General features: G+C 43.3%; 1 protein-coding gene across 1 annotated transcript in view; it reads left to right on the forward strand.

Moving 5' to 3' along the window:
- Positions 1 to 26,666, forward strand: part of MARCHF9 (membrane associated ring-CH-type finger 9) — a 354,169-nt gene that overhangs the window by 276,041 nt on the left and 51,462 nt on the right. The window contains exon 2 of the mRNA XM_069758603.1: positions 22,146 to 22,301. Within this exon, the coding sequence (XP_069614704.1) occupies positions 22,146 to 22,301 (156 nt within the window). The remainder of the gene's footprint in view (positions 1 to 22,145; positions 22,302 to 26,666) is intronic.

Here is a 26,666-nt window from a genome sequence, read left to right on the forward strand (position 1 = left end):
ACCACTGAAATGTGTGGTTTGTAATAAGTACATTGAAAACTATTATTGGTCACCTCATCTATATGAATAAAAAATTCCCATTTTAAGATCTCTCTATCAGGAAACACACAGGAATGGAGAGCGAGGGGTTTCCAGCACTGAGGAGAAGTAGGGTGCTGCTGGGCAATGGAGTTTTAGCAGTGTAAAGAATAGGACCATCTATATAGCTCTGCAAAGCTTGATGCACAGAGACCAAGGGAGATGAGAACAACACAGGTATAAGAGAGTAACCGTATACTTGGCTTGTACACTATATTAACAATACTGCTGCTTGTAAAAAACAATGCTACATACGCATTTCAGACTAAAAAAAAGTCCGTAATCATTTCATTAGTCTGAAATGCGTAGGAAACTACATCATGCTTGGATTTATTGTGAGTGCCAATTCTTACAATCTGGAATAAAAGTTTTTGAAATATTTTAATCAAGAATCGGCTGAAAAATCTTCTATTTGTTATGCAGTCTTTGGCCTCAGGGGGCAGGTTTGGCATTTCCATCCTGAGAATCATTGAAAGCCTCTACCTACTGTAGATGAGCTGGAGTACACCTATTTGCAAATACCATTCCACACATATGAGGGTTTCTAAATAGATTTTTGGTTGCAGGGAGAAATTGAAAATTATATTCCCCCTGCAGCTGCTCGGTTCCAGTCAACTGGGCAGCTCTGGGGGCTGCGAGTAGTCACTGCTCTTTACAGAGTGAGTGATTTTCAGTTACGCTGATCGTTGATTGACAGTGTACTCCAAAGCGTGTGTGCTGAGCAGCATGTGATTACAGTGCGCTCACTGTCTAGAGAGCACTGTCTGTTCACAGTCTTAGTGATCCCCGTTTGGCTGGAACCAAGCAGCTGTAGGGAGAACATAACTTCATTTTTTCCTGCTACCAGACCTTACATAAGACATGTGTGATATCTGCCCACAATTTAGCACTATGGCTGGAGGTAAATTTGTTTTTTACTGATGACTGGTTCCCTTTGATGTGATCAATGTCCTTAGGAATATGTTGAGTAGCTTGGAAATCTCTTCAAAGTCCCTCCAGTCTAGCGAGTCACTAGCGTTTTCTTTTTTTGAAATATGGTTTACTTGGATGTCTACATTGTTTGAAATAGTGATAGCTACCCTTCTACTACATAGAGCAACAAGACGTCTTTGGTAGTGGTGCTCTATTAATTAAAAACCTTGGAGCCTAATTAAGAACCACACAGGTAATACCTGCAAAATGGAAGAATATTAAATGGGTGCTAAATCTTCTGTAAGTATCACCGATAACCTTTTTCTCCATCTCAGAGCACTTTAGCGCACATGAAAGTTGCTAACATTACCTTTTTGGATTAGGTTCAGAGTTGAAGAGCACAGTTTGGTCAGCTCGTATATTTTTCTGCTGAGTTCGTCAAAGGGAAAAGCACTCAGAGCAAATGTACTTAAAAGTTTTAACTTTTTTCCAACCACGCATTAGCCCTGAAAAATCTTTGCCAAGAGTTTCTAGACTTATTAAACTCTCTGATCTCTTATGTGTGATGGATAATTAGTTGTTTCAACAAAAGGTGTCAAAATGTTAACAATTGATCATGATTGCTGCCATGTAGATGTGGTCTACGTGGTCCATTCAGACAGAGATATGTTGGCCATAAGATTAAATACCTTAAATAAAAACACTGTCTCTTTGGCTGTGTTCACACATTGCATTTTTTGCTCCGTTTTTTTATGCAAATTTTAAGCTGTGTTTAACAGTACCAGCAAAAAGCAATGAGATTTCAGAAATCTCATGCACACGCTTTGTTTTTTTTTCCTGACCGATTTGGAAAACTGCTGCATTTTTGCAAACTGCAGCATGTCACTTCTTTCAGCCTTTTTTTCACCCTGAAAGAAAGTAATGAGTGTGGAGACACGGGGGTCGGTGGGTGCCCAGGTCCACAAGCCGGAACCGCATGGACTAGGGATCGTCTCACCTGCTCTCCTGTTAAAGTGGGCATAACACTACTCAGACAACGCAGGGTGAGGGTAAAACAGTGTGGCATTACTTTATTGAACCACAAAACAGGCAGATAACACCTAGAATAGTCCCAGCACAGTACCGCAGATGGTGCACATTACAGAGTCTCACCCTTCCACTGACCCGCCGGGATAATGGCAGATGTTATGTCAGAGCTCCCAGGGTCGGCTAGCCCACCTGTGGTACACACACAGAGAGGAGGTAACGACAAGCGTAGGAAGATGACAGTCCATTGAGTCCATACAAGGTGCAAGGCCAGTTGACACGAGAGTCACAACCTGGCTTATCCGAATATCTCCATGGAGCCAGGTGACCAGCGGGTCCCAATCCTGGCTTTCTCCAAATGTATCCATTGTCCAGCGATGGTCAATGGAGCAAATCTGTATTCTCCCACCTGGAGCCGAAAAACCCCTAGGTTGTTTCCTGTAGAATGATAGATCCGTGTCCCTCGTGATGGTGCCATGATATTGGCTGCTGTCCTGTCTCTGGTCCTTCGGATGTATATGTCTTGGCAGAATGTCTGTCTCTCTCCCTCCCAGTCTCTCTGTGTCTGAATCTCTTTAGACATGTAAAAGTATAGATGACAGCATATTCTTCTTGGTTTGCTAAAAATAGTCATCTGAGAATTTAAGATATAATCTGGTTTCTTCACAATGGATAAATGCAAAAACGCTGCAAAAAATGCAGATATCAGGTTTTGCTGCATTTTTGGTGCAAAAACCTTAAGAAGTTGCATCAGGATTTTTTGCTGGGCACTAAACTTTATCACTATGCACAAGAGAACAGAAACGCAGCAAAACCTGCTTTTTGTAAGCAGCTGCCTTACTGCTCAGATTGCAGGCTTTGGCTGTAAAAAATGCAGTAAAAACGCAACGTGTGAATTTAGGCAAAGTACACTTGAATGCATAAAAAGTACGGTAATCTGATTTTCTTCCAGAAAGAAACAGACAATTTTGTATTTTTATTGGTATGTAGGGCCGGCGTTACCAACTGATGCACTCAGGCAAGTGCCAGAGCTCTGAGCAAGCGGGGGGGGGGACTCACTCGCCGTTAGGGACATCGGCACGCTATGGGGCCCATGAGTTGGGGAATCCTGGTGCCAGCGCCTGCGAGTGGGCCCCCTGCTTGCTCAGGGCCCCGGCACTTGCAATTCTTACCTCTCCCTGTTCCTCTGCAGCTCCGGTGTCTTCCGCGTTTGTGACATCTCAGGGCAGAGAGCGCGATGATGTCACCACTGTGCGCCATCTGCTCTGAGCAGTCACAGTGCAGAAAGCCGGAAGACTGGGTCCGGACCTGCAGCCAGTGAGGAGAGATGAGTATTTGATTTTGTTAATATAAGGAACATTATATGGGGCTCATACTGTATGGAGCATTATATGGGTTCCATTATTCTGTATGAGGCACTGTGTGGTGCACATAAGCTAATGTAGAATGTACAATAGATATCACTCATGTAATGTAAGACGTAAGTGAAATCTTTGGCATTGTACTATACCTACTTTTCTCTGCCGTATCTGTGCATCATGAATCGTGGTATATGTTTAAGGGGCCCACTGAGACTTTTGCCCGGGGCCCACGAAAACCTAAAACCAGCCCTGTCGGTATGATATACTTATTTATACATCTGCTGTTAAAGTTTACAATACCAAATACAGTTTCCAGTGTTAACTACTTTGGGGCTGCCCAAAGTCTTTACACGCCCGGACTGTCAGGCTCCTAGTCCGCAGTGATGTTCTAACATGTAACTTCATAGGCGCAAAGCTACCATGCAGGCTCGGACTGGCCGACAGCGGAACAGTAGAATCCTCCGGTAGGCCCCTGTGACTGACTGCTAATGAGTAGTGCTACCCCAAAAATCAATGTTACAACCCAGTCCGGCACTGGCTACATGCGATGGTGTAGCTGCGGGAGCGTAGATATGGCTGTCATAGACAGCTGAAGTCCAAATAGAGAAGGCAGAGATGGTTTATTGCCTTCTTGATTGCTGTATCCACAGTGCTAAACAAGCACTGTGGATACAGTAATGAGAAGCTATTGCGGCGCCTCCCTATATAGTGGCCATGTCATCTCAGTGTTTAGTGAGAGAGCAGGAGCTGCTGGGTCTTAGACAGCTCTGCTATATGGTCAACAGGCTACAGTATAATATACCAGGTCCAATTACAAGGGAAAAAATATTTCAAACTATTAAATGGCCTCCAAATGTCTTTTTATCATCTAATGGGGGGACACAATGTGTAAAATAAATGGAAAAAAAAGAAAGATAATAAATGAAAAAATATTTTAAAATGCCACTGTCATTCCAAATAGCTGTAAAAAACACCACATGTTCAATATGTAAAAATATTTGTTACCGAATGGTGCACAATATTTTTTAAAGTATTTTAGTAATTCTTCGTGGCCATAAAAAAAATTAAAATGGTAAAAACACTTTACTCCTTTATTTTTCCATAACAAATACAACAGTGACATAAAAATAAAGCAACATATATTATGAAAAAAAGCATATGGGAAATGAGACATTTTTCTTAGAGTTCTGTAAACCTCATCCATCTAATATATAAAGCTGAATGTGTGTATGTATGTGTGTATGTCCGGGATTGGCATCTGCACCGTCGCAGCTACAGCCACAAAATTTTGCACAGTCACACGTCTGGACCCTGAGAGAGTCATAGGCTATGTTGTGAGGTGAAATTTTAACCCCGCGCTTTCCAATTCACCAAACAATTTTGCCCCTATCTACATAATGGGGAAAAAAGTGAAAGGAAAAGTGTTGGAGGCGTCGCAGCTACAGCCACAAAATTTTGCACAGTCACACATCTGGACCCCGAGAGCGTCATATGCTATGTTGTGAGGTGAAATTTTAACCCCACACTTTCCAATTCACCAAACAATTTTGCCCCTATCTACATAATGGGGAAAAGTGAAAGGAAAAGTGTTGGAGGCAAATTGACAGCTGCCAGATGTGAACAAGGGGGACTTAAAGAGTGAGAGCGATGGCGCCAAAGAGTATATACCGTACAGTTGCTAAGGTGGGGCCCCGACATGGGATACTCACCACACACGGGGATATGAACACACACACAAAATGCGCCACACACTACCACATGCTTGAACACATATTACCCTCAGCACACATTTCACCACACATACACCAACCTCGCCACATAAAAGTCGAAACACAAAAGTCGCCGCTCAAAACTCGCCACGCGCAAATCTCGCCACATGCAAAAACTAGGCTCACGGAAAACTCGCCATAAGTGCAAAACTCACCTCATGGAAAACTCGCCACACGCAAAACTTGCACACGCGCAAAAATTGCCACATGCACAAAAGTTGCAACACATGCAAAAGTTGCCTCACACAAAACTTGCACATGCTCAAAAGGCACCACACATAAAACTCACCACGCGCAAAACTCGCCATGCGCAAAACTTGCTGCACACAACTTGCTACACTAACCTGTCACATGCAACTCGACACACAAAAAGTTGCTACACGCATGTTGCCACACAAAACTCATCTAACAAAAGTCGCTACATGCATGTCGCCACATGCAACTCAACACACACAACTTGACAAACGAAACTCGCCCTAAAACACAAAGTCTGGTATTAGCCTTCAAAAATAAAAATCTGATTAATAAGCAGACAAACTACAAGAGCAACAAATGTACCATATAGGAAATACGGCAGCTGTCAGTCACATGACCTGTCTATTATGTGTATGTGTGAGCTAATATATACTGCCAGGGGGAGGGCTTCTTGTTGGCTGGGGATTTATCAGGCTGCCAATTTAGCTTACAAATACTGAGGTAAAAATACTGAGCCAATAACGTGTGAACGAGGTCTAATACAGGAGGAGATGACATACAGGTACATACTATATTCAGGAGGAGATGACATACAGGTATATGCTATATACAGGAGGAGATGACACACAGGTATATACTATATACAGGAGCAGATGACTTACAGGTATATACTATATACAGGAGGAGATGACATACAGGTATATGCTATATATAGAAGATGACATACAGGTATATACTATATACAGGAGGAGATTACACACAGATATATACTATATACAGGGGAGATGACACACATGTATATACTATATACAGGAGGAGATGACATACAGGTATATACTATATATAGAAGTAGATGAAATACAGGTATATACTATATATAGGAGGAGATGACATACAGGTATATACTATATACAGGGGAGATGAAACACAGCAGGTATATACTATATACAGGGGAGATGACATACAGGTATATACTATATACAGGAGATGACATACAGGTGTATACTATATATAAGGAAGATGACAAACATGTATATACTGAGGTGAAAATGAGAGGTGTGAGGTGAAAATGAAAAGGTGTGAGTGCAAAATGAGAGGAGTGAGGGAAAATAGTGGAGTGATCGGAAAATGACAGATGTGAGGTCGAAATGACGAGTGTTAGGGGGGAATGAGAGGAGTGAGGGAGAAAATGAGAGGTGTGAGGGGGGAAATGAAAGATGTGATTGGGAAAATGAGAGGCGTGATGGGAAAATAAGAGAAGTGAGGTGCTATTACTAACCACAGATATTTACCATGCCAAGGCAACGCCGGGCTCTTCAGCTAGTATAGGAATAAACCTGAAAACGTACCCTGTCTTGAACTGGTTGGGAATTGCAATGTGTACATAAAATGTGAATGTTATATGACTGATCCTTTTTTTGTGCGCACTCACAGACTTGAATGAGTTCCGAAATATAGAAGAGACTCGATCACGCTGCAAATTTTTTGCTCGCGGACATTCGATTCATTCGAAACACCCGCTGTCATGATCCATTCCGGGTTTTGTCCTGTCTGCCCTTTTTCCGGGCGTATCATGTCAAGGGTTAACTTTGCTCTGCCTCATTCTGGGTTCAGGTTTGCTATTTAGCTCCAATGCTTCCTGCTGGCGGTATCAGCTATAGTTCTGCCTTCGGCGTGTGTGCCTAACTCTGGTAGATCTTGATTTGTCCTGCTGTGATCCCTGACTTGCCCCATGCCTGTCGACTCCCTCTGTCTGCCCTTTTCCAGTGTTTCCCTGTAAGTTTGTTTTGATTCCCTGGTTTTGACTTGGCTTGTATTCGGACTCGCTTCTGCCTTCTGTCTTTGTCTTATCCGCTTCCGACCGTTGCTGAACCCCTTGTTCCTTGTTCCTGACCACGTGTACTGCTGCAACCTCTGTTACTTCTGCTTGACTGTTTTTTGTCTCTGCTTGTCTGACCACTCTCTCGCCACTTGGTGGCGTCTGTGCTGCTGCTCTGTGGTGCTACTCTGTGTGTGCAGCCTCACTTCCCTCACAAGCTCCCCCTGGTGGAGGTTGCGCTATACTGCACTGCAGCAGCATGACACCTGCCAGCTGAGCAGACCTAGCGAATATGATTAGTCCGAGTGCTGTTCGTGTGAGATTATTTATTTTCGCTGATAGCACTCGTGCCGAATATACTGTACAGTTGTGGGAATGCACTCTTAGAGTCCAAATGGGCATCTTAGACCCTCATTATTTGTTTGAAATCCTACTGTTAGCATACAAGGCATGCTTATCACTCATCAGGAACGTAGATGCTCCTCCTGACTACAGACACCCATTCACGCTGTCACGTTTCCACATTCGGGATGTGGTGTTCATCATTTAAAGAAATATATTCTGCTTTTTATCTGTGATCTAAATTGCTATTTAAAGCAAAGAGAAAAATAAAACCAGAGCTTTTTTAGGGAGCAGGTTAGTGTTAAATTGAGACTTCCAGTGTTTCTATTTAGATCCTAATTACTGCACTGTAATAGAATAAGTGCTTATCTAATTTAGTTAGTATATATGTTAATTAGCAATCAGATAAGTGGATCCACTCCTGTTATTCGGGAATAGAGAGAAGTGATGTGTACTCCCATCCATTAGCTTACCTGTTTGCTCTCACCTTGCCATTTTTAACCAAGCTTTCTTATATGACTTCTGCCCTTGTAGAAATGATATGTTATTGATATTGATCTGAAAGATGTCCTTGGCCCAATTATTGATTGACGTAGTCATTTTAATTAGCACTGCACTTAGCCTATCCAAATAAACAAGATTATTATTATTCGTTTTTAGAGCACCATCGATTCCACGGTGCTGTACATGAGAGAGGGTTACATACAAAATACAGATATCACTTACAATGAACTAACTAGCAATGACAGACTGGTACAGATAGTAGAGGAACCTGCTCTTCTGGGCTTACAGTCCACAGGATAATGGTGGTGAGGTGGCAGTGGGGTCATTGCTGGCTGTGGCTTTCTTGAAGAGATGGCTTTCAAAGTTCCATCTGAAGGTTCCAAATGTGGTGGAAAATGTGTTGGGGCTCAGAATTCCTGAGGCTGAGGGATACTCAGAAGTCTTGGAGGCGATTGGGTGAGGGTCATACGAGTGTCCAGGAGAGAAGGTGGACTTGGGAGAACTGGAGATTAAGCCTGGGAAGATATCAGGAGATTAGCTCTGAGATATATGGAGGAGACAGATTATGGATGGTTTTGTAATTCAGATGAAATTACATTTACGTTAACAAAGACAAAATGATCTGATGTACTATAAGTGGCAGTAATTATGTTGTTTCCAGGGGGTATTCACTACTTTTACACATTTTATAAATGAGGCCAGAATGGTTCAAAAGTAAAGAAAAACATTGTGACCTTCCTGTTCTGTGTCATTTTGCTGCCAGAATTCCCAGCTTTTTTCCCTCTCAGACAGAATGTCTAGAGTCCTTGTGACGTAGATGCAAAGCAGCCATAACTGATAGTTTACGGCTATGATGGATTTCTCTTGTTTTTGCTATATTTCACACATGTTAAACTCTGGTCCACGGGCCAAATCAAAGGTAAGTATGGTATATTTGGTTTGCAACGCCAGGTGGGCCCCTTCCCCAGCATCGCACATTCAATTGTATTGGCATCCTGGATGCTCATAAATTTGAAAGCATTGATGGAGGAGGGAACGTCAAGACTCTCCCTCTGCCATCAATCTCCCTCTGTATCTGTCTTCTCAACGCAGCGGGTGGTATGGTGTTATTACAATGCACTTACAGAGCCGAGCAGTGTATAGGATCAGAAGATGCGCTGCAGAGACAGGAGCAGTGGGGAAAGAGGAGAGGTGAGGGTTTTTTACGTGGGTCCCATTATACTGCATTGAGCACTATTTGGAGCCCATTATACTGTATCAAGCACTGTGTGGTGCCCATTTTACTGTATTGAGCACTGTGCGGGGCATTATACTTATACTATGTGGAGCACTGTGTGGGGCCCGTTATACTGTATGGAAGGCAATGCAGGGCCCATTATACTATGTGGAGTGCTGTGTGGGGCCTGTTATACTGTGTGGAGCACTATGTGGGGCCATTATATGGTACGGAAGGCAATGCAGGGCCCATTATACTATGTGGAGTGCTGTGTGGGGCCCGTTATACTGCGTGGAGCACTATGTGGGGCCATTATACGGTACGGAAGGCAATGCAGGGCTCATTATACTATGTGGAGTGCTGTGTGGAGCACTATATGGGGCCATTATACTGTACAGAAGGCAATGCAAGGCCCATTATACTATGTGGAGCGCTGTGTAGGGCCTATTATACTGTAGGTTGGAAACTTGGGCTGAAAGGTGGCAGATGAGGTTTAACAATGATAAATGTAAGGTTATACACATGGGAAGAAGGAATCAATATCACCATTACACACTGAACGGGAAACCACTGGGTAAATCTGACAGGGAGAAGGACTTTGGGATCCTAGTTAATGATAAACTTACCTGGAGCAGCCAGTGCCAGGCAGCAGCTGCCAAGGCAAACAGGATCATGGGGTGCATTAAAAGAGGTCTGGATACACGTGATGAGAGCATTATACTGCCTCTGTACAAATCCCTAGTTAGACCGCACATGGAGTACTGTGTCCAGTTTTGGGCACCGGTGCTCAGGAAGGATATAATGGAACTAGAGAGAGTACAAAGGAGGGCAACACAATTAATAAAGGGGATGGGAGAACTACAATACCTAGATAGATTAGCGAAATTAGGATTATTTAGTCTAGAAAAAAGACGACTGAGGGCGATCTAATAACCATGTATAAGTATATAAGGGGACAATACAAATATCTCACTGAGGATTTGTTTATACCAAGGAAGGTGACGGGCACAAGGGGGCATTCTTTGCGTCTGGAGGAGAGAAGGTTTTTCCACCAACATAGAAGAGGATTCTTTACTGTTAGGGCGGTGAGAATCTGGAATTGCTTGCCTGAGGAGGTGGTGATGGCGAACTCAGTCGAGCGGTTCAAGAGAGGCCTGGATGTCTTCCTGGAGCAGAACAATATTGTATCATACAATTATTAGGTTCTGTAAAAGGACGTAAATCTGGGGATTAATTATGATGGAATATAGGCTGAACTGGATGGACAAATGTCTTTTTTCGGCCTTACTAACTATGTTACTAACTATGTTACTATGTATGGAGCACTATGTGGGCCATTATACAGTGCGGAAGGCAATGCAGGGACCATTATACTATGTGGAGTGCTGTGTGGGGCCCATTATACTGTACAGAAGGCAATGCAGGGCACATTATACTATGTGGAGCGCTGTGTGGGGCCCATTATACTGTATGGAGCACTATGTGGGCCATTATACAGTACGGAAGGCAATGCAGGGCCCATTATACTATATGGAGTGCTGTGTGGGGCCCATTATACTGTATGGAGCACTATGTGGGCCATTATACTGTATGGAAGGCAATGCAGGGCACATTATACTATGTGGAGCGCTGTGTGGGGCCCATTATACTGTATGGAGCACTATGTGGGCCATTATACAGTACGGAAGGCAATGCAGGGCCCATTATACTATATGGAGTGCTGTGTGGGGCCCATTATACTGTATGGAGCACTATGTGGGCCATTATACAGTACGGAAGGCAATGCAGGGCCCATTATACTATATGGAGTGCTATGTGGGGCCCACTATACTGTGTGGAGGGAATACAGTTGGGGAATCATACTGTGACTCCAGATTCCAAACTAATGAGCTTATCAAATAGTACAAGCTGATGGACTTTTTCTTACCATTGAGAAAACAGGGTGAGTGTCAATTCATTTTAATATAGTAATGATATTAGCAGCTCGTATGAGCCTAGCAATAAGGTAATGTTTAGAAGCTCGTAGAAGAACAGTTTCTGGCCAAAGTGAGCCATCTTTATGTGACCAACGTTTATTATATTATTTGTGACCTAACCCAAAAGGAGGTATCAATGGAGAATTTTTGACCATTAGGACTCAAAAATGGTCCTTGAGATAATTATTTTTGTTTTCCAGAGTAGCCAATCACAACTCAGTTCTTATCTTTCCAGTGCAGAATAGACGATAATTTCTTCGCCCCGGTTGCTATGAGCAATGAGACGCTGACGCATTATTGATACATGAGGCCAATTATATGTCTGGAAAGCATTTTGTCTGGAAATAACAAGTGTCTAAGATTTTATAATACAGAGCAACATGTTGTGTACAGATATTTCTTGTCAGTATTATAGATAGCTCAGTCCTACAGAAAAACAAATTACCATAATGGCAGTGTTCCAGATTCATCCCCAAACAGTTCTGTGCAAGCTGCGAATTGTACGGAGCCATAATATGGCACCCATAGAAGTATAGGGGCTATAATGCATCTGCATTTCAAATGCATAAGAATCGTAAAGAAAAATAAGATTTTGTTATAAGATTTTTTTTTTAATGAAGACAGAGTTACCATATTGTGGTACTGTAAAGGGAATCTTTCAACAGGATTTCATCCCCCAAATTATTTATATGAGAATGTAGCTGTTTTAAACACAAGTCCAGCTATACCTTTTACATGGCGATTCTGTCCCTCCGTTACTGAGAAATCGGCATTTGAAGTGGTATACAATTGGGGCTGTAGAACTATAGCCTCTGTCACTCCAGCTCTATTCCCTGCTCAGCACTTGTCTCCTCCTGATTGGCTGCCGGCCTCTCTGCTGCATGACTTCAGGAAAAGGAATCGTCAGTCAGGCATGAGGAGGAGGGGAATAGAACTGGAGTGACAGAGGCTTCAGAGCTACAGCCTAATTTCCATATCAATTCAAACACTGATTTCCCAGTAATGGAGGAGCAGACTGGCAATGTAAAGATATTGCTGGACTTGTCATTGCGAGAGCTACATGCACATATAGATAGTTTGGGGAATGAGATCCTACTGAGAGATTCCCTTTAAGAGTTCAGGTTAGAAAACCTGTGTTTTCGTGTAAGAACTGGCTCCCGTCTACCTGCAGGTTGTGTGTGGTATTGCAGCTCCTTCCCATTCACTTCCTTGTAGCTAGGCTGGAAGAAAGAAGTCTTGTTTTTCCTAACCCAGACACCCCTGAGCCTTAGGGTCTCCACGTGTGCCGTCTTGTCTATTAGGCCTTGACATAAAAAATGTTGCTATAACCTAATCTATTATTGTGGCGTGCTGACCATTTCTGTAGAGCAGTATGAATAAATAATCGGATCAATCACTCATCTCTAGCAATCTTCTTAACAGATCATTTATATTATGTATTTGCAAGAAAATCCAAATTGGTGTAATCAGCCATTAAATGATCATTTTAATAAACTCCATTAGTCTCCCTATTTTCCTTGGGCTCCAGATATTGTGATCCCTGAAGCATCGCTGGCATCTCTATAATAATGTCTTGTACATGGACACATCACTGCATGAGATACAGCAGCAGAACCTCCTGTCTCTGCTCGTGTTAGGTAATGCACTGAGCTGGGTCTTCACTACTGTTTCTCGAGCAGACGGCCTTGAAATTCAGCTCGTTTCTAAGAAGTGAATTCAACATGGCCTCACTTCTAAAGCCTCACAAGCAGTTTCGATGGTTCGGCCGATCGTTCAGCCATAGCTCCCTCTCTGTTCTCTATGGCAGCTTATTTCTAAGAGAATAAAAGAATCGGCAGTCCGAATTCGGACATACGGGATCCTTATCTTCCCTGACATCTGTTGAGGAAGAGTCGAGGGCCCCATATACACATTCTACTGTCACCCAAACGGTCGATGTTGGTGGGTTTGTCCCACATTATTTCAATGTGTATGCTCAGAAAAAGTCATCATTGTGAGTGCTGCCAACACCATGCCTTGCTGGTCTGGCGCAGTACATTGTTTTTAAGATACAGGTATGAGAAGTAAATCAGAAGCTTGTAGAACCACCTTTAGAAGCTATGACTTGAAGTAATCATTTTCTGTAGGACTTTATCAATCGCTAACATTGATTTGTAGGAATTTTGACCCATTCTTCTTTGTATTATTTAACCCCTTCAAGACCCAGCCTATTTTGACCTTAAAGACCTTGCCGTTTTTTGCAATTCTGACCAGTGTCCCTTTATGAGGTAATAACTCAGGAACGCTTCAACGGATCCTAGCGGTTCTGAGATTGTTTTTTCGTGACATATTGGGCTTCATGTTAGTGGTAAATTTAGGTCAATAAATTCTGCATTTATTTGTGATAAACACGGAAATTTGGCGAAAATTTTGAAAATTTCGCAATTTTCACATTTTGAATTTTTATTCTGTTAAACCAGAGAGATATGTGACACAAAATAGTTAATAAATAACATTTCCCACATGTTTACTTTACATCAGCACAATTTTGGAAACAAAATTTTTTTTTGTTAGGAAGTTATAAGGGTTAAAATTTGACCAGCGATTTGTCATTTTTACAACGAAATTTACAAAACCATTTTTTTTAGGGACCACCTCACATTTGAAGTCAGTTTGAGGGGTCTATATGGCTGAAAATACCCAAAAGTGACACCATTCTAAAAACTGCACCCCTCAAGGTACTCAAAACCACATTCAAGAAGTTTATTAACCCTTCAGGTGCTTCACAGCAGCAGAAGCAACATGGAAGGAAAAAATGAACATTTAACTTTTTAGTCACAAAAATTATCTTTTAGCAACAATTTTTTTATTTTCCCAATGGTAAAAGGAGAAACTGAACCACGAAAGTTGTTGTCCAATTTGTCCTGAGTACGCTGATACCTCATATGTGGGGGTAAACCACTGTTTGGGCGCACGGCAGGGCTTGGAAGGGAAGGAGCGCCATTTGACTTTTTGAATCAAAAATTGGCTCCACTCTTTAGCGGACACCATGTCACGTTTGGAGAGCCCCCGTGTGCCTAAAAATTGGAGCTCCCCCACAAATGACCCCATTTTGGAAACTAGACGCCCCAAGGAACTTATCTAGATGCATAGTGAGCACTTTGAACCCCCAGGTGCTTCACAAATTGATCCGTAAAAATGAAAAAGTACTTTTTTTTCACAAAAAAATTCTTTTAGCCTCAATTTTTTCATTTTCACATGGGCAACAGGATAAAATGGATCCTAAAATGTGTTGGGCAATTTCTCCTGAGTACACCAATACCTCACATGTGGGGGTAAACCACTGTTTGGGCACATGGTAAGGCTCGGAAGGGAAGGAGCGCCATTTGACTTTTTGAATGAAAAATTATTTCCATCGTTAGCGGACACCATGTCGCGTTTGGATAGCTCCTGTGTGCCTAAACATTGGCGCTCCCCCACAAGTGACCCCATTTTGGAAACTAGACCCCCCAAGGAACTTATTTAGATGCCTAGTGAGCACTTTAAACCCTCAGGTGCTTCACAAATTGATCTGTAAAAATGAAAAAGTACTTTTTTTTCACAAAAAAATTATTTTCGCCTCAATTTTTTCATTTTCACATGGGCAGTAGGATAAAATGGATCATAAAATTTGTTGGGCAATTTCTCCCGAGTACGCCGATACCTCATATGTGGGGGTAAACCACTGTTTGGGCACACGGCAGGGCTCGGAAGGGAAGGCGCGCCATTTGACTTTTTGAATGGAAAATTAGCTCCAATTGTTAGCGGACACCATGTCGCGTTTGGAGAGCCCCCTGTGTGCCTAAACATTGGAGCTCCCCCACAAGTGACCCCATTTTGGAAACTAGACCCCCCAAGGAACTTATCTAGATGCATATTGAGCACTTTAAACCCCCAGGTGCTTCACAGAAGTTTATAACGCAGAGCCATGAAAATAAAAAATAATTTTTCTTTCCTCAAAAATGATTTTTTAGCCTGGAATTTCCTATTTTGCCAAGGATAATGGGAGAAATTGGACCCCAAATATTGTTGTCCAGTTTGTCCTGAGTACGCTGATACCCCATATGTGGGGGTAAACCACTGTTTGGGCGCACGGCAGGGCTCGGAAGGGATGGCACGCCATTTGGCTTTTTAAATGGAAAATTAGCTCCAATCATTAGCGGACACCATGTCACGTTTGGAGAGCCCCTGTGTGCTTAAACATTGGAGATCCCCCAGAAATGACACCATTTTGGAAACTAGACCCCCAAAGGAACTAATCTAGATGTGTGGTGAGGACTTTGAACCCCCAAGTGCTTCACAGAAGTTTATAACGCAGAGCCATGAAAATAAAAAAAAAAATTATTTTCTCAAAAATGATCTTTTAGCCTGCAATTTTTTATTTTCCCAAGGGTAACAGGAGAAATTTGACCCCAAAAGTTGTTGTCCAGTTTCTCCTGAGTACGCTGATACCCCATATGTGGGGGTAAATCACTGTTTGGGCACATGCCGGGGCTCGGAAGTGAAGTAGTGACGTTTTGAAATGCAGACTTTGATGGAATGCTCTGTGGGCGTCACGTTGCGTTTGCAGAGCCCCTGATGTGGCTTAACAGTAGAAACCCCCCACAAGTGACCCCATTTTGGAAACTAGACCCCCAAAGGAACTTATCTAGATGTGTGGTGAGCACTTTGAACCCCCAAGTGCTTCATAGAAGTTTATAATGCAGAGCCGTGAAAATAATAAATACGTTTTCTTTCCTCAAAAATAATTATTTAGCCCAGAATTTTTTAATTTTCCCAAGGGTAACAGGAGAAATTTGACCCCAAAAGTTGTTGTCCAGTTTCTCCTGAGTACGGTAATACCCCATATGTGGGGGTAAACTACTGTTTGGGCACATGCCGGGGCTTGGAATTGAAGTAGTGACGTTTTGAAATGCAGACTTTGATGGAATGCTCTGCGGGCGTCACGTTGCGTTTGCAGAGCCCCTGATGTGCCTAAACAGTAGAAACCCCCCACAAGTGACCCCATTTTGGAAACTAGACCCTGAAAGGAACTTATCTAGATGTGTGGTGAGCACTTTGAACCCCCAAGTGCTTCATAGAAGTTTATAATGCAGAGCCGTGAAAATAATAAATACGTTTTCTTTCCTCAAAAATAATTATTTAGCCCAGAATTTTTTATTTTCCCAAGGGTTACAGGAGAAATTGGACCCCAAAAGTTGTTGTCCAGTTTCTCCTGAGTACGCTGATACCCCATATGTGGGGGTAAACCACTGTTTGGGCACACGTCGGGGCTCAGAAGGGAAGTAGTGACTTTTGAAATGCAGACTTTGATGGAATGGTCTGCGGGTGTCACGTTGCGTTTGCAGAGCCCCTGGTGTGCCTAAACAGTAGAGACCCCCCACAAGTGACCCCATTTTAGAAACTAGACCCCCCAAGGAACTTATCTAGATATGTGGTGAGCACTTTGAACCCCCAAGTGCTTCACAGACGTTTACAACGCAGAGCCGTGAAAATAAAAAATCATTTTTCTTTCCTCAAAAATTATGTTTTAGCAAGCATTTTTTTAGATTCACAAGGGTAACAGGAGAAATTGGACCCCAGTAATTGTTGCGCAGTTTGTCCTGAGTATGCTGGTACCCCATATGTGGGGGTAAACCACTGTTTGGGCACACGTCAGGGCTCGGAAGTGAGGGAGCACCATTTGACTTTTTGAATACGAGATTGGCTGGAATCAATGGTGGCGCCATGTTGCGTTTGGAGACCCCTGATGTGCCTAAACAGTGGTAACCCCTCAATTCTAACTCCAACACTAACCCCAACACACCCCTAACCCTAATCCCAACTGTAGCCATAACCCTAATCACAACACTAACCCCAACACACCCCTAACCCTAATCCCAACTGTAGCCATAATCCTAATCACAACCCTAACCCCAACACACCCCTAACCACAACACTAACCCCAACACACCCCTAACCCTAACCACAACCCTAATTCCAACCCTAACCCTAAGGCTATGTGCCCACGTTGCGGATTCGTGTGAGATATTTCCGCACCATTTTTGAAAAATCGGCGGGTAAAAGGCACTGTGTTTTACCTGCGGATTTTCCGCGGATTTCCAGTGTTTTTTGTGCGGATTTCACCTGCGGATTCCTATTGAGGAACAGGTGTAAAACGCTGCGGAATCCGCACAAAGAATTGACATGCTGCGGAAAATACAACGCAGCGTTCCCGCGCGGTATTTTCCGCACCATGGGCACAGCGGATTTGGTTTTCCATATGTTTACATGGTACTGTAAACCTGATGGAACACTGCTGCGGATCCGCAGCCAAATCCGCACCGTGTGCACATAGCCTAATTCTAAAGGTATGTGCACACGCTGCGGATCCGCAGCAGTTTCCCATGAGTGTACAGTTCAATGTAAACCTATGGGAAACAAAAATCGCTGTACACATGCTGCGGAAAAACTGCACGGAAACGCAGCGGTTTACATTCCGCAGCATGTCACTTCTTTGTGCGGATTCCGCAGCGGTTTTACAACTGCTCCAATAGAAAATCGCAATTGTAAAACCGCAGTGAAATGCGCAGAAAAAAACGCGGTAAATCCGCCATAAATCCGCAGCGGTTTAGCACTGCGGATTTATCAAATCCGCAGCGGAAAAATCCGCAGAGGACCAGAATACGTGTGCACATTCCTAACCCTAACCCTACCCCTAACCCTACCCCTAACCCTAGCCCTAACCCTAACCCTACCCCTAACCCTAACCCTAACCCTACCCCTAACCCTAACCCTATTCTAACATTAGTGGAAAAAAAAAATTTCTTTATTTTTTTATTGTCCCTACCTATGGGGGTGACAAAGGGGGGGGGTCATTTATTATTTTTTTTATTTTGATCACTGAGATAGATTATATCTCAGTGATCAAAATGCACTTTGGAACGAATCTGCCGGCCGGCAGATTCGGCGGGCGCACTGCACATGCGCCCGCCATTTTGGAAGATGGCGGCGCCCTGGAGAAGACGGACGGGACCACGGCTGGATCGGTAAGTATGATAGGGTGGGGGGGGGACCACGGGGGGGGGGATCGGAGCACGGGGGGGGGAATCGGAGCGCGGGAGGGGTGGAACGGAGCGCGGGGGGCGTGGAACGGAGCACGGGGGGGCTGGAATGGAGCACGGGGGGGTGGAACGGAGCACGGGGGGGGGTGGATCGGAGTGCAGGGGGGGTGATTGGAGCACGGGGGGGTGATTGGAGCACGGGGGGAGCGGACACGAGCACGGGGGGGAGCGGAGCACTGGATGGAGGGGAGCCGGAGCAGTGTACCGGCCAGATCGGGGGGGTGGGGGGGCGATCGGTGGGGTGGGGTGGGGGCACACTAGTATTTCCAGCCATGGCCGATGATATTTCAGCATCGGCCATGGCTGGATTGTAATATTTCACCCGTTATAATGGGTGAAATATTACAAATCGCTCTGATTGGCAGTTTCACTTTCAACAGCCAATCAGAGCGATCGTAGCCACGAGGGGGTGAAGCCACCCCCCTTGGGCTAAACTACCACTCCCCCTGTCCCTGCAGATCGGGTGAAATGGGAGTTAACCCTTTCACCCGATCTGCAGGGACGCGATCTTTCCATGACGCCGCATAGGCGTCATGGGTCGGAATGGCACCGACTTTCATGACGCCTACGTGGCGTCATGGGTCGGGAAGGGGTTAAGTTTATTTGTAGGCCTTCATTCTTTTCTTTTTCAGCCAGTCTGATGTAGAATTGCTGCTGTAATTGGGATCAATGACCTGTTGCTAACTCATTTAGCTTTTGGATAGATGATTTTAGAAAACTTTGCGACACATTGGCATTCATGGTTGACTCAATGACTGTGAGGTGCCCAGGTACAGTGACTGCAAAACAAGCCCAAATCATGACACCCCCTCATCTCTACCATTGTCACCAGGCTTGACAGCTGGTATGATGTGTTTGTGCTGTGTTTGGTTTTTCCCAAACCTGGCATAGGGCATCATAGCCAAACATCTCCATTTTAGTTTCGTTTCACAATTGGACATTGCTTCAGAATTCTTGTAGCTTGTTCGTATGCAATTTTGCAAACTTTTTTAAAAGACGTGCTTTCTCTTTGCAACCCTTCCAAGCAAGTCATTCTTGTTCAGACTTTTTACTGTACTGTCATGAATTTGAACATATAACATGCTAATTGAGAGAGAGAGAGAGAGACCTTTAGCATCTGAGCTGTAGGTCTTGAGTTCTTGTAGTATTTTTCTTTGAGCATTGCACTGTGCAACTAGCATGGAATCTTGGGAAGATTCGCAACCAACTTGAATGTTTTCCAATTGTTAATAATCTTTCTCACTGTAGAATAATGGACTCCAAAATGTTTCAAAATGGCTTGAAAACCCTTCCTGATTGATGGGCATCAACAATTGCTTCTGTAAGATCATCGCTCATGTTTGTCTTCCTTGGAATTATGTTAACAGTAACACACATCTGAATGCTCCAGTGTCACGAATGTGCAGCACACTGCTGGGACCTGTAGTGCGTCTGGGATTAGAAGATCTCAACAATTAGCACAGCACAGGTCCACTTTGAAAACTACATTGCCATTCGTGAGTTAAACAGGTTTATTGTGGTATGGAAGGGGTTAAGACCTCCTTGTTGTAACTTTGCAGAGTTTTTCTATTGGCTCTTGTGACAGCTGCTACTTGTTGGAACCAGGGCTGTGAAGTCGGTAAGCCAAACCTCCAACTCTGACTTTTCAATTTCCATGACACCGACTCCACCAAAATGGGCTCCGACTCCATGACTCCAACTCCACAGCCCTGACAGGGCTGTGGAGTCGGTAAGACAAACCTCCGACTCCACAATTTCCATGACACCGACTCTAACTCCACCAAAATGGGCTCCGACTCTACGACTCTGACTTCGACACCACAGCCCTGGTTGGCACTACCCCCCTTTCATTATTTAAACCTGCTCCTGACATGACAGCTATAGAATTTCTATCCTTTGCCTGACTTCTCTGGAGAAAGTGTTGTTGGAGAAACTGATGTGCTTCCTTGAAGCTTGTGGATTTCTATTTGTTTGTGTGTTTTTCCCCTGTCTGTCTCATTCCCTGTATTGTCTTTACCATAGTGTTAAGACTGTCTTGCTGTCCTGCACACTAGCCAGTGCAATGTACAGGGTAACTCAGGGCTTAGGCACATGACAGCGCACAGGGGAAAGAAGCCGTCTAGGGCAATAGGGAACGCAGGTCATAAGGTGAGTGTTGAGGGGGTCATCATCCTCCCCCCTCTCCCTATCATCAGGGCTTTCCTTTACCTGCTCCCTTAGCCCCTCCCTTTGCGTCTTACTGTGGGCATCTTCTTGCCCTGGCGCAACATCCAGACCAGCAATATGCCCAAACTTCTGCTTTTATAGAGTTGATCACACTTACTGATTAACATTTCATCAAAGACATTTTGTTAGCACCTGGCTGCTGTTACTCTCTTAATTCCTATGGAAGAAGTAAAGGTGTATGTAATTTTTCACGTATTGTTTCTGCATTTTGGCCTACTTTTTATTGAATAAATGATGACACGGTGTGATTTGTCATGTGTTGTATTTTCTTAGTTTTAAGACTTTCGAAGGACCAGATGTTTTCTTTTTTGCCCTGATACATCAAGCCATAGAATTCGAAAAGGGCGTACTTAGTCTTTCTCCTGTCTGTATATGTTTATACCACCACCTGTTTGCTTTATACTTTGTACGCAATGACATTGCAGCTCTTTCCATTAAGTTATGCGAGGACAGCTCAGTAGGTACCTACATTTCCATTATAACAGCCAAAACATAAGCCTGCAGGATCTATTTTGTACCTTCAACATACAGTATTTGTATATTATCTGCGTTTGTCAGTGAGCTGTAGCAAATCAATTACTGCACCGCCTTGTTAGCAGCTTGTAACAGGCTGTCATTGCTGAAGGAAAATACAGGTGAGCAACCTGCGTGAGGTTATTGTGCGCCATTATTATTCGCCATCATGCAAGTGACACTGTTTAAAAATCGCTTTGCCTTTTGAATTCATTTACCGCACATTTTTTTTTACATATGTTGTAGAGACATCAACTAACCACAGGTCACCACTGAGATAACAATGGAGTCCTGGCTTTATTTTCCCCTCGAGCATACCTGCTTTGGATGAAGGGAATAGAAAAGCCTTAAAAAATCCTCTAGATTGTTGGTGACCTGGGGCTTGTGGAATCTTTGATGTTACAGAAATAGTCTTGCCATAGCATAGAAGAAACGGCTAAAGATGAATGGCAATAAAATGTGTGAAGACAGCAAGGTGCCGCTGTGAATGACATTTCCTACTGGCGTCCATATTTGACGAGCACGTCTTGTGTCACTCAGTGGCTGCACCCGTCATACATAGATTAAGAACTAACCCTTAGAACATTGGAAGGCAGCCTGGTGAATATGCATCATTTATTTCCCGGAATTAAGGCCTCATTCACACATGATTATTCTCATACGTAAAAACATGGATCGTTATTCATAAATATTTTGGATCTGATTTTTATTGCATCGTTATTTATCAATATTTTGGATCTGATTTTTATAGCGTTTGCTTAATTTCTACCATCAGTGATTTTTCACGTATATAAAAAAAGAAAAGAACAATAACTGCTAGAATTTCTCCTAAAATTGAAATGTTCGTCAAGGAGAGCACATGGACTGCCATCCGTGTAGTCTGTGATTTTCATGGACCATGAACTTGCATGATTCCGGTCAAAAATGGATTGTCTTTGATTTTTCTTGTGGATGCCTAGTCTGCAAAAGAAAACCCGGGGGCATGTGAACAGCACCCTATCAGAATGAGGCCTAAGTGTTACCCTGTGTCTCATGGCGTTTTCAATATGGACCTTTTTTGAGGATGTTTTCCTGTTCTTTTTTTCAGGGAGAATTGCTGAGCCCATGCCGATGTGACGGGTCTGTGCGCTGCACACATCAGCCTTGTCTAATACGATGGATTAGTGAGCGGGGATCCTGGAGCTGTGAGCTGTGTTATTTCAAATATCATGTCCTAGCTATCAGTACTAAGAACCCCCTCCAGGTAAGATGGCTTCCTGCATGCAAAATACAAGACTTTTTGTGATGGCATAATAATAACACTGGTAACGCTCTGTTAGCACAACAGTGTATATCGGCATAGAGGCTTAGCTATAGTATATGCAGCAGTACCGTGGACAGTATAATATGCAGTATGTTTTAGACTTATATATGTCTGCCATGTAAAATAAATGTATACTACATGCCGGATAGACGCACTTGTCCTACATTCACTACATAAAAATCTAAATAACTCCATAACTTTTACAGTCATGGCCAAAAGTATTGACACCCCTGCAATTCTGCCAGATAATACTCATTTTCTTCCTGAAAATGATTGCAAACACAAATTATTTGGTATTATTATCTTCATTTAATTTGTCTTAAATGAAAAAAACACAAAAAGAATTGTCCTAAAGCCAAATTGGATATAATTCCATACCATACATAAAAAAGGGGGTGGACAAAAGTATTGGCACTGTTCGAAAAATCATGTGATACTTCTCTAATTTGTGTAATTAACAGCACCTGTAACTTACCTGTGGCACCTAACCTGTGGCACCTAACAGGTGTTGGCAATAACTAAATCACACCTGCAGCCAGCTGACATGGATTAAAGTTGACTCAACCTCTGTCCTGTGTCCTTGTGTGTGCCACATTGAGCATGGAGAAAAGAAAGAAGACAAAGAACTGTCTGAGGACTTGAGAAACCAAATTGTGAGGAAACATGAGCAATATCAAGGCTACAAGTCCATCTCCAAAGACCTGAATGTTCCTGTGTCTACCGTGCGCAGTGTCATCAAGAAGTTTAAAGCCCATGGCACTGTGGCTAACCTCCCTAGATGTGGACGGAAAAGAAAAATTGACAAGAGATTTCAACGCAAGATTGTGCAGATGTTGGATAAAGAACCTCGACTAACATCCAAACAAGTTCAAGCTGCCCTGCAGCCCGAGGGTACAACAGTGTCAACCCGTACTATCCGTCGGCGTCTGAATGAAAAGGGACTGTATGGTAGGAGACCCAGGAAGACCCCTAACTTCTTACCCCGAGACATAAAAAAGCCAGGCTGGAGTTTTCCAAAACTTACCTAAAAAGCCTAAAACGTTTTGGAAGAATGTTCTCTGGTCAGATGAGACAAAAGTAGAGCTTTCTGGGCAAAGGCATCAACATAGAGTTTACAGGAGAAAAAAAGAGGCATTCAAAGAAAAGAACACGGTCCCTACAGTCAAACATGGCGGAGGTTCCCTGATGTTTTGGGGTTGCTTTGCTGCCTCTGGCACTGGACTGCTTGACCTTGTGCATGGCTATATGAAGTCTGAAGAATACCAACAAATTTTGCAGCATAATGTAGGGCCCAGTGTGAGAAAGCTGGGTCTCTCTCAGAGGTCATGGGTCTTCCAGCAGGAAAATGACCCAAAACACACTTCAAACAGCACTAGAAAATGGTTTGAGAGAAAGCACTGGAGACATCTAAGGTGGCCAGCAATGAGTCCAGACCTGAATCCCATAGAACACCTGTGGAGAGATCTAAAAATGGCAGTTTGGAGAAGGCACCCTTCAGATATCAGGGACCTGGAGCAGTTTGCCAAAGAAGAATGGTCTAAAATTCCAGCAGAGCATTGTAAGAAACTCATTGATGGTTCCTTGAAGCGGTTGGTCGCAGTTATTTTGGCTAAAGGTTGTGCAACCAAGTATTAGGCTGAGGGTGCCAATACTTTTGTCTGGCCCATTTTTGGAGTTTTGTGTGAAATGATCAATGTTTTGCTTTTTGCTTCATTCTCTTTTGTGTTTTTTCATTTAAGACAAATTAAATGAAGATAATAATACCAAATAATTTGTGTTTGCAATCATTTTCAGGAAGAAAATAAATGAGTATTATCTGACAGAATTGCAGGGGTGTCAATACTTTTGACCATGACTGTAGATTAAAGTACGTTGAACAGTCAGTCAGATTTGCCGATCACGATGATTTCGACATTACTCACTCATCATTTATATATTGGGGTCTTCTGACTCTCTTCCTACAGATGAAATAAGGGGAAAGATTAGGCAGCTTGAATTTTGATGGCCAATCCTCTTGTTTTACTATCCCAGTAGAAAACCAATGAACGCTCAGGAAACCCAAATGTTCATGTGTATGGTGATGTCGAGAGTATAAGCTGTCGGCCATCATTAGACAACATTTGGCTGTACATGCACTGCTACAACTGTGGGAATATAGCTTAGTTCTGCTAAAGCTGTCTCCACTATCAGGCCACAAGCACATGTTCAGTATTTGGTCAGTATTTTACCTCAGCATATGTAAGCCAAAACCATGTGAGAGGAACAATCAGAGGAAAATTATAATAGAAACACATCACCACTTCTCTATTTTTCGCCCACTCCTGGTTTTTATCTTACAAATACTGAGGTAAAAAAACTTGCCAAATACTCAGTGTGGGAACATGGCCTTAGACTGAATTCACATGTCCATGTTGGAAACAGACAGCAAACTGATGCACCAAGGATGGCGCCCTACAACATCTGTTCACATCACAGACGCAAGCATTGACATGTCAGCTTGGTCCACAAATCGGACTAAATTGGACTTGGTTCCAAATTTTTTTTGAGGATCATCAGTCTCCAAAAATGTCAAATCAGTAGGGTCTTAGACTGGATGCTATCTGTGTCTGGGTGCCATCCATTAAAAAACCACACACAATCATATTTTTCAGATTTATTTTGGAGTTATAGGACTGAGTCTTTCCTCCTCCTCCAATTTTTTCTGTTTGAGGTAGGAATGCTTACTTGTATAAAGTAAATTACAGTGGAAACTTCAAGGACTGATTCAGTGAGTATGTTCACAAGGGGCAAAATTGCTTCAGAAAATAAAAATACACAAAATAAAAAAAAAAGGTGGCTTCTCCCCACCCGCTCCGCTAGAGTATGAATTCAGCCATGTATGTTTGACTCTGAAACTCTGCGGCGATTCTGAGAATAGCATTTAATAGCCGTTGGGGACCAAGCCGAACAGGAGACTAGTTGGACAGTCTGGTTCCCAGTGGCTATTTCCTACCTACTCCCCTGTAGTGACCGGTCTCTCCCTACGTTCATGTATAGGGAGAGACATGTCAGTCACTGGCAGCATGCGGGGAGAAGTCGCCAGGGATCCACGTCTCCAACCTCTCACGCGGCTTGGTCCCTCACAGGCTTTTAAAGTATGTATCCGCTGCCAGGTTCCCTATAAACTTTGCAAAGTGCTATTTTAAGGAGTTGACAAGTTCTGTTCAGGTTATTTTCACAACATATGGGTGAGATTTGTTAAAGTCTCTCCTCTAGTTTGCTGCTACTGTAATACATTGCAGATTTATCATCTGGAAAATCCAGACAGAAGACATGCAGCTCATCTTCCTAGCAATTTGTAGTAAACTATGCAAATAAAAAGACCCCAAAGGAGAGTGGAGTACTATACTTCCTTTTTTTTAATTGGGATCTCCCCTTATACTCTTCCTTATTAGTGGTAACAAACAGGCAATCCCTGCATGGGTTGCGGCTGTCTAACAATGCGAGATATGCAGCCGCCAGGACTGGAACATATTATTCGAGCACTCCAAAGTTGGGTCAGTAGCACCTTATCCGATCATATTCGCTCATCACTATGCTCCTTATCTATTTATTCATACATGGCATTGTGGCATCTTTTGTGTCTAGTGGGATCTGATAATGCTGGATCTTTCTGAAGGTGCCTCAAGCCTGAAACAAGTGTTTAGCACTGTAATTATTTGGAAACTGGAGGAATTTTAATTTTAAGCCAGATAATTTATTGGCCAAATGATTTACATCCCCACTCCAGGGGGCCCAGCTGAATTTTGGCAACTCCATAATACACCCAAATGAATAATTTGAACCTTCCTGGCATGCGCCTTCCAAGCCTTTCTGCAGTAAATGAAAGCATGTTCCCATCACAGAGAATTTTTTACTGACATAGACAATGGTTGAACACAGAGGGGTAGCTAGAGCTTTTGCCGCCCGGGGCTGTTCCCGAGCTTGGCGCCCCCCCCTTCAGCAGGAATAAGACCTCAGATGGAGAAGTTAAATTGTTTCGCCGGTGAATGTTACCATCACATGATCGGGACTGCAAAAAAAAAAAACAAGTTCTGCTTACCTGACCGCGCTCCTGCTCTTTCCACGCAGCTGAAACGTGCACTCGCCGGCGACTGACAATGATGTCAGACGCCGGCGACATGCACACTGGGACTGACGTCAGCTGCCAGCCTCAGATTGGCTGGCGGCTGTTAACTATTGACGTGCGGGCGCGGGCCCGCACGTCAATAGCGTTAAACAGCTGCAGCGCCGGCCCAGTGACCCACCCCCAGGGCTGGCTCCAGG

This window comes from Ranitomeya imitator, chromosome 3 (assembly GCF_032444005.1).
Source record: "Ranitomeya imitator isolate aRanImi1 chromosome 3, aRanImi1.pri, whole genome shotgun sequence".
NCBI classification, from domain to species: Eukaryota; Metazoa; Chordata; class Amphibia; order Anura; family Dendrobatidae; genus Ranitomeya; species Ranitomeya imitator.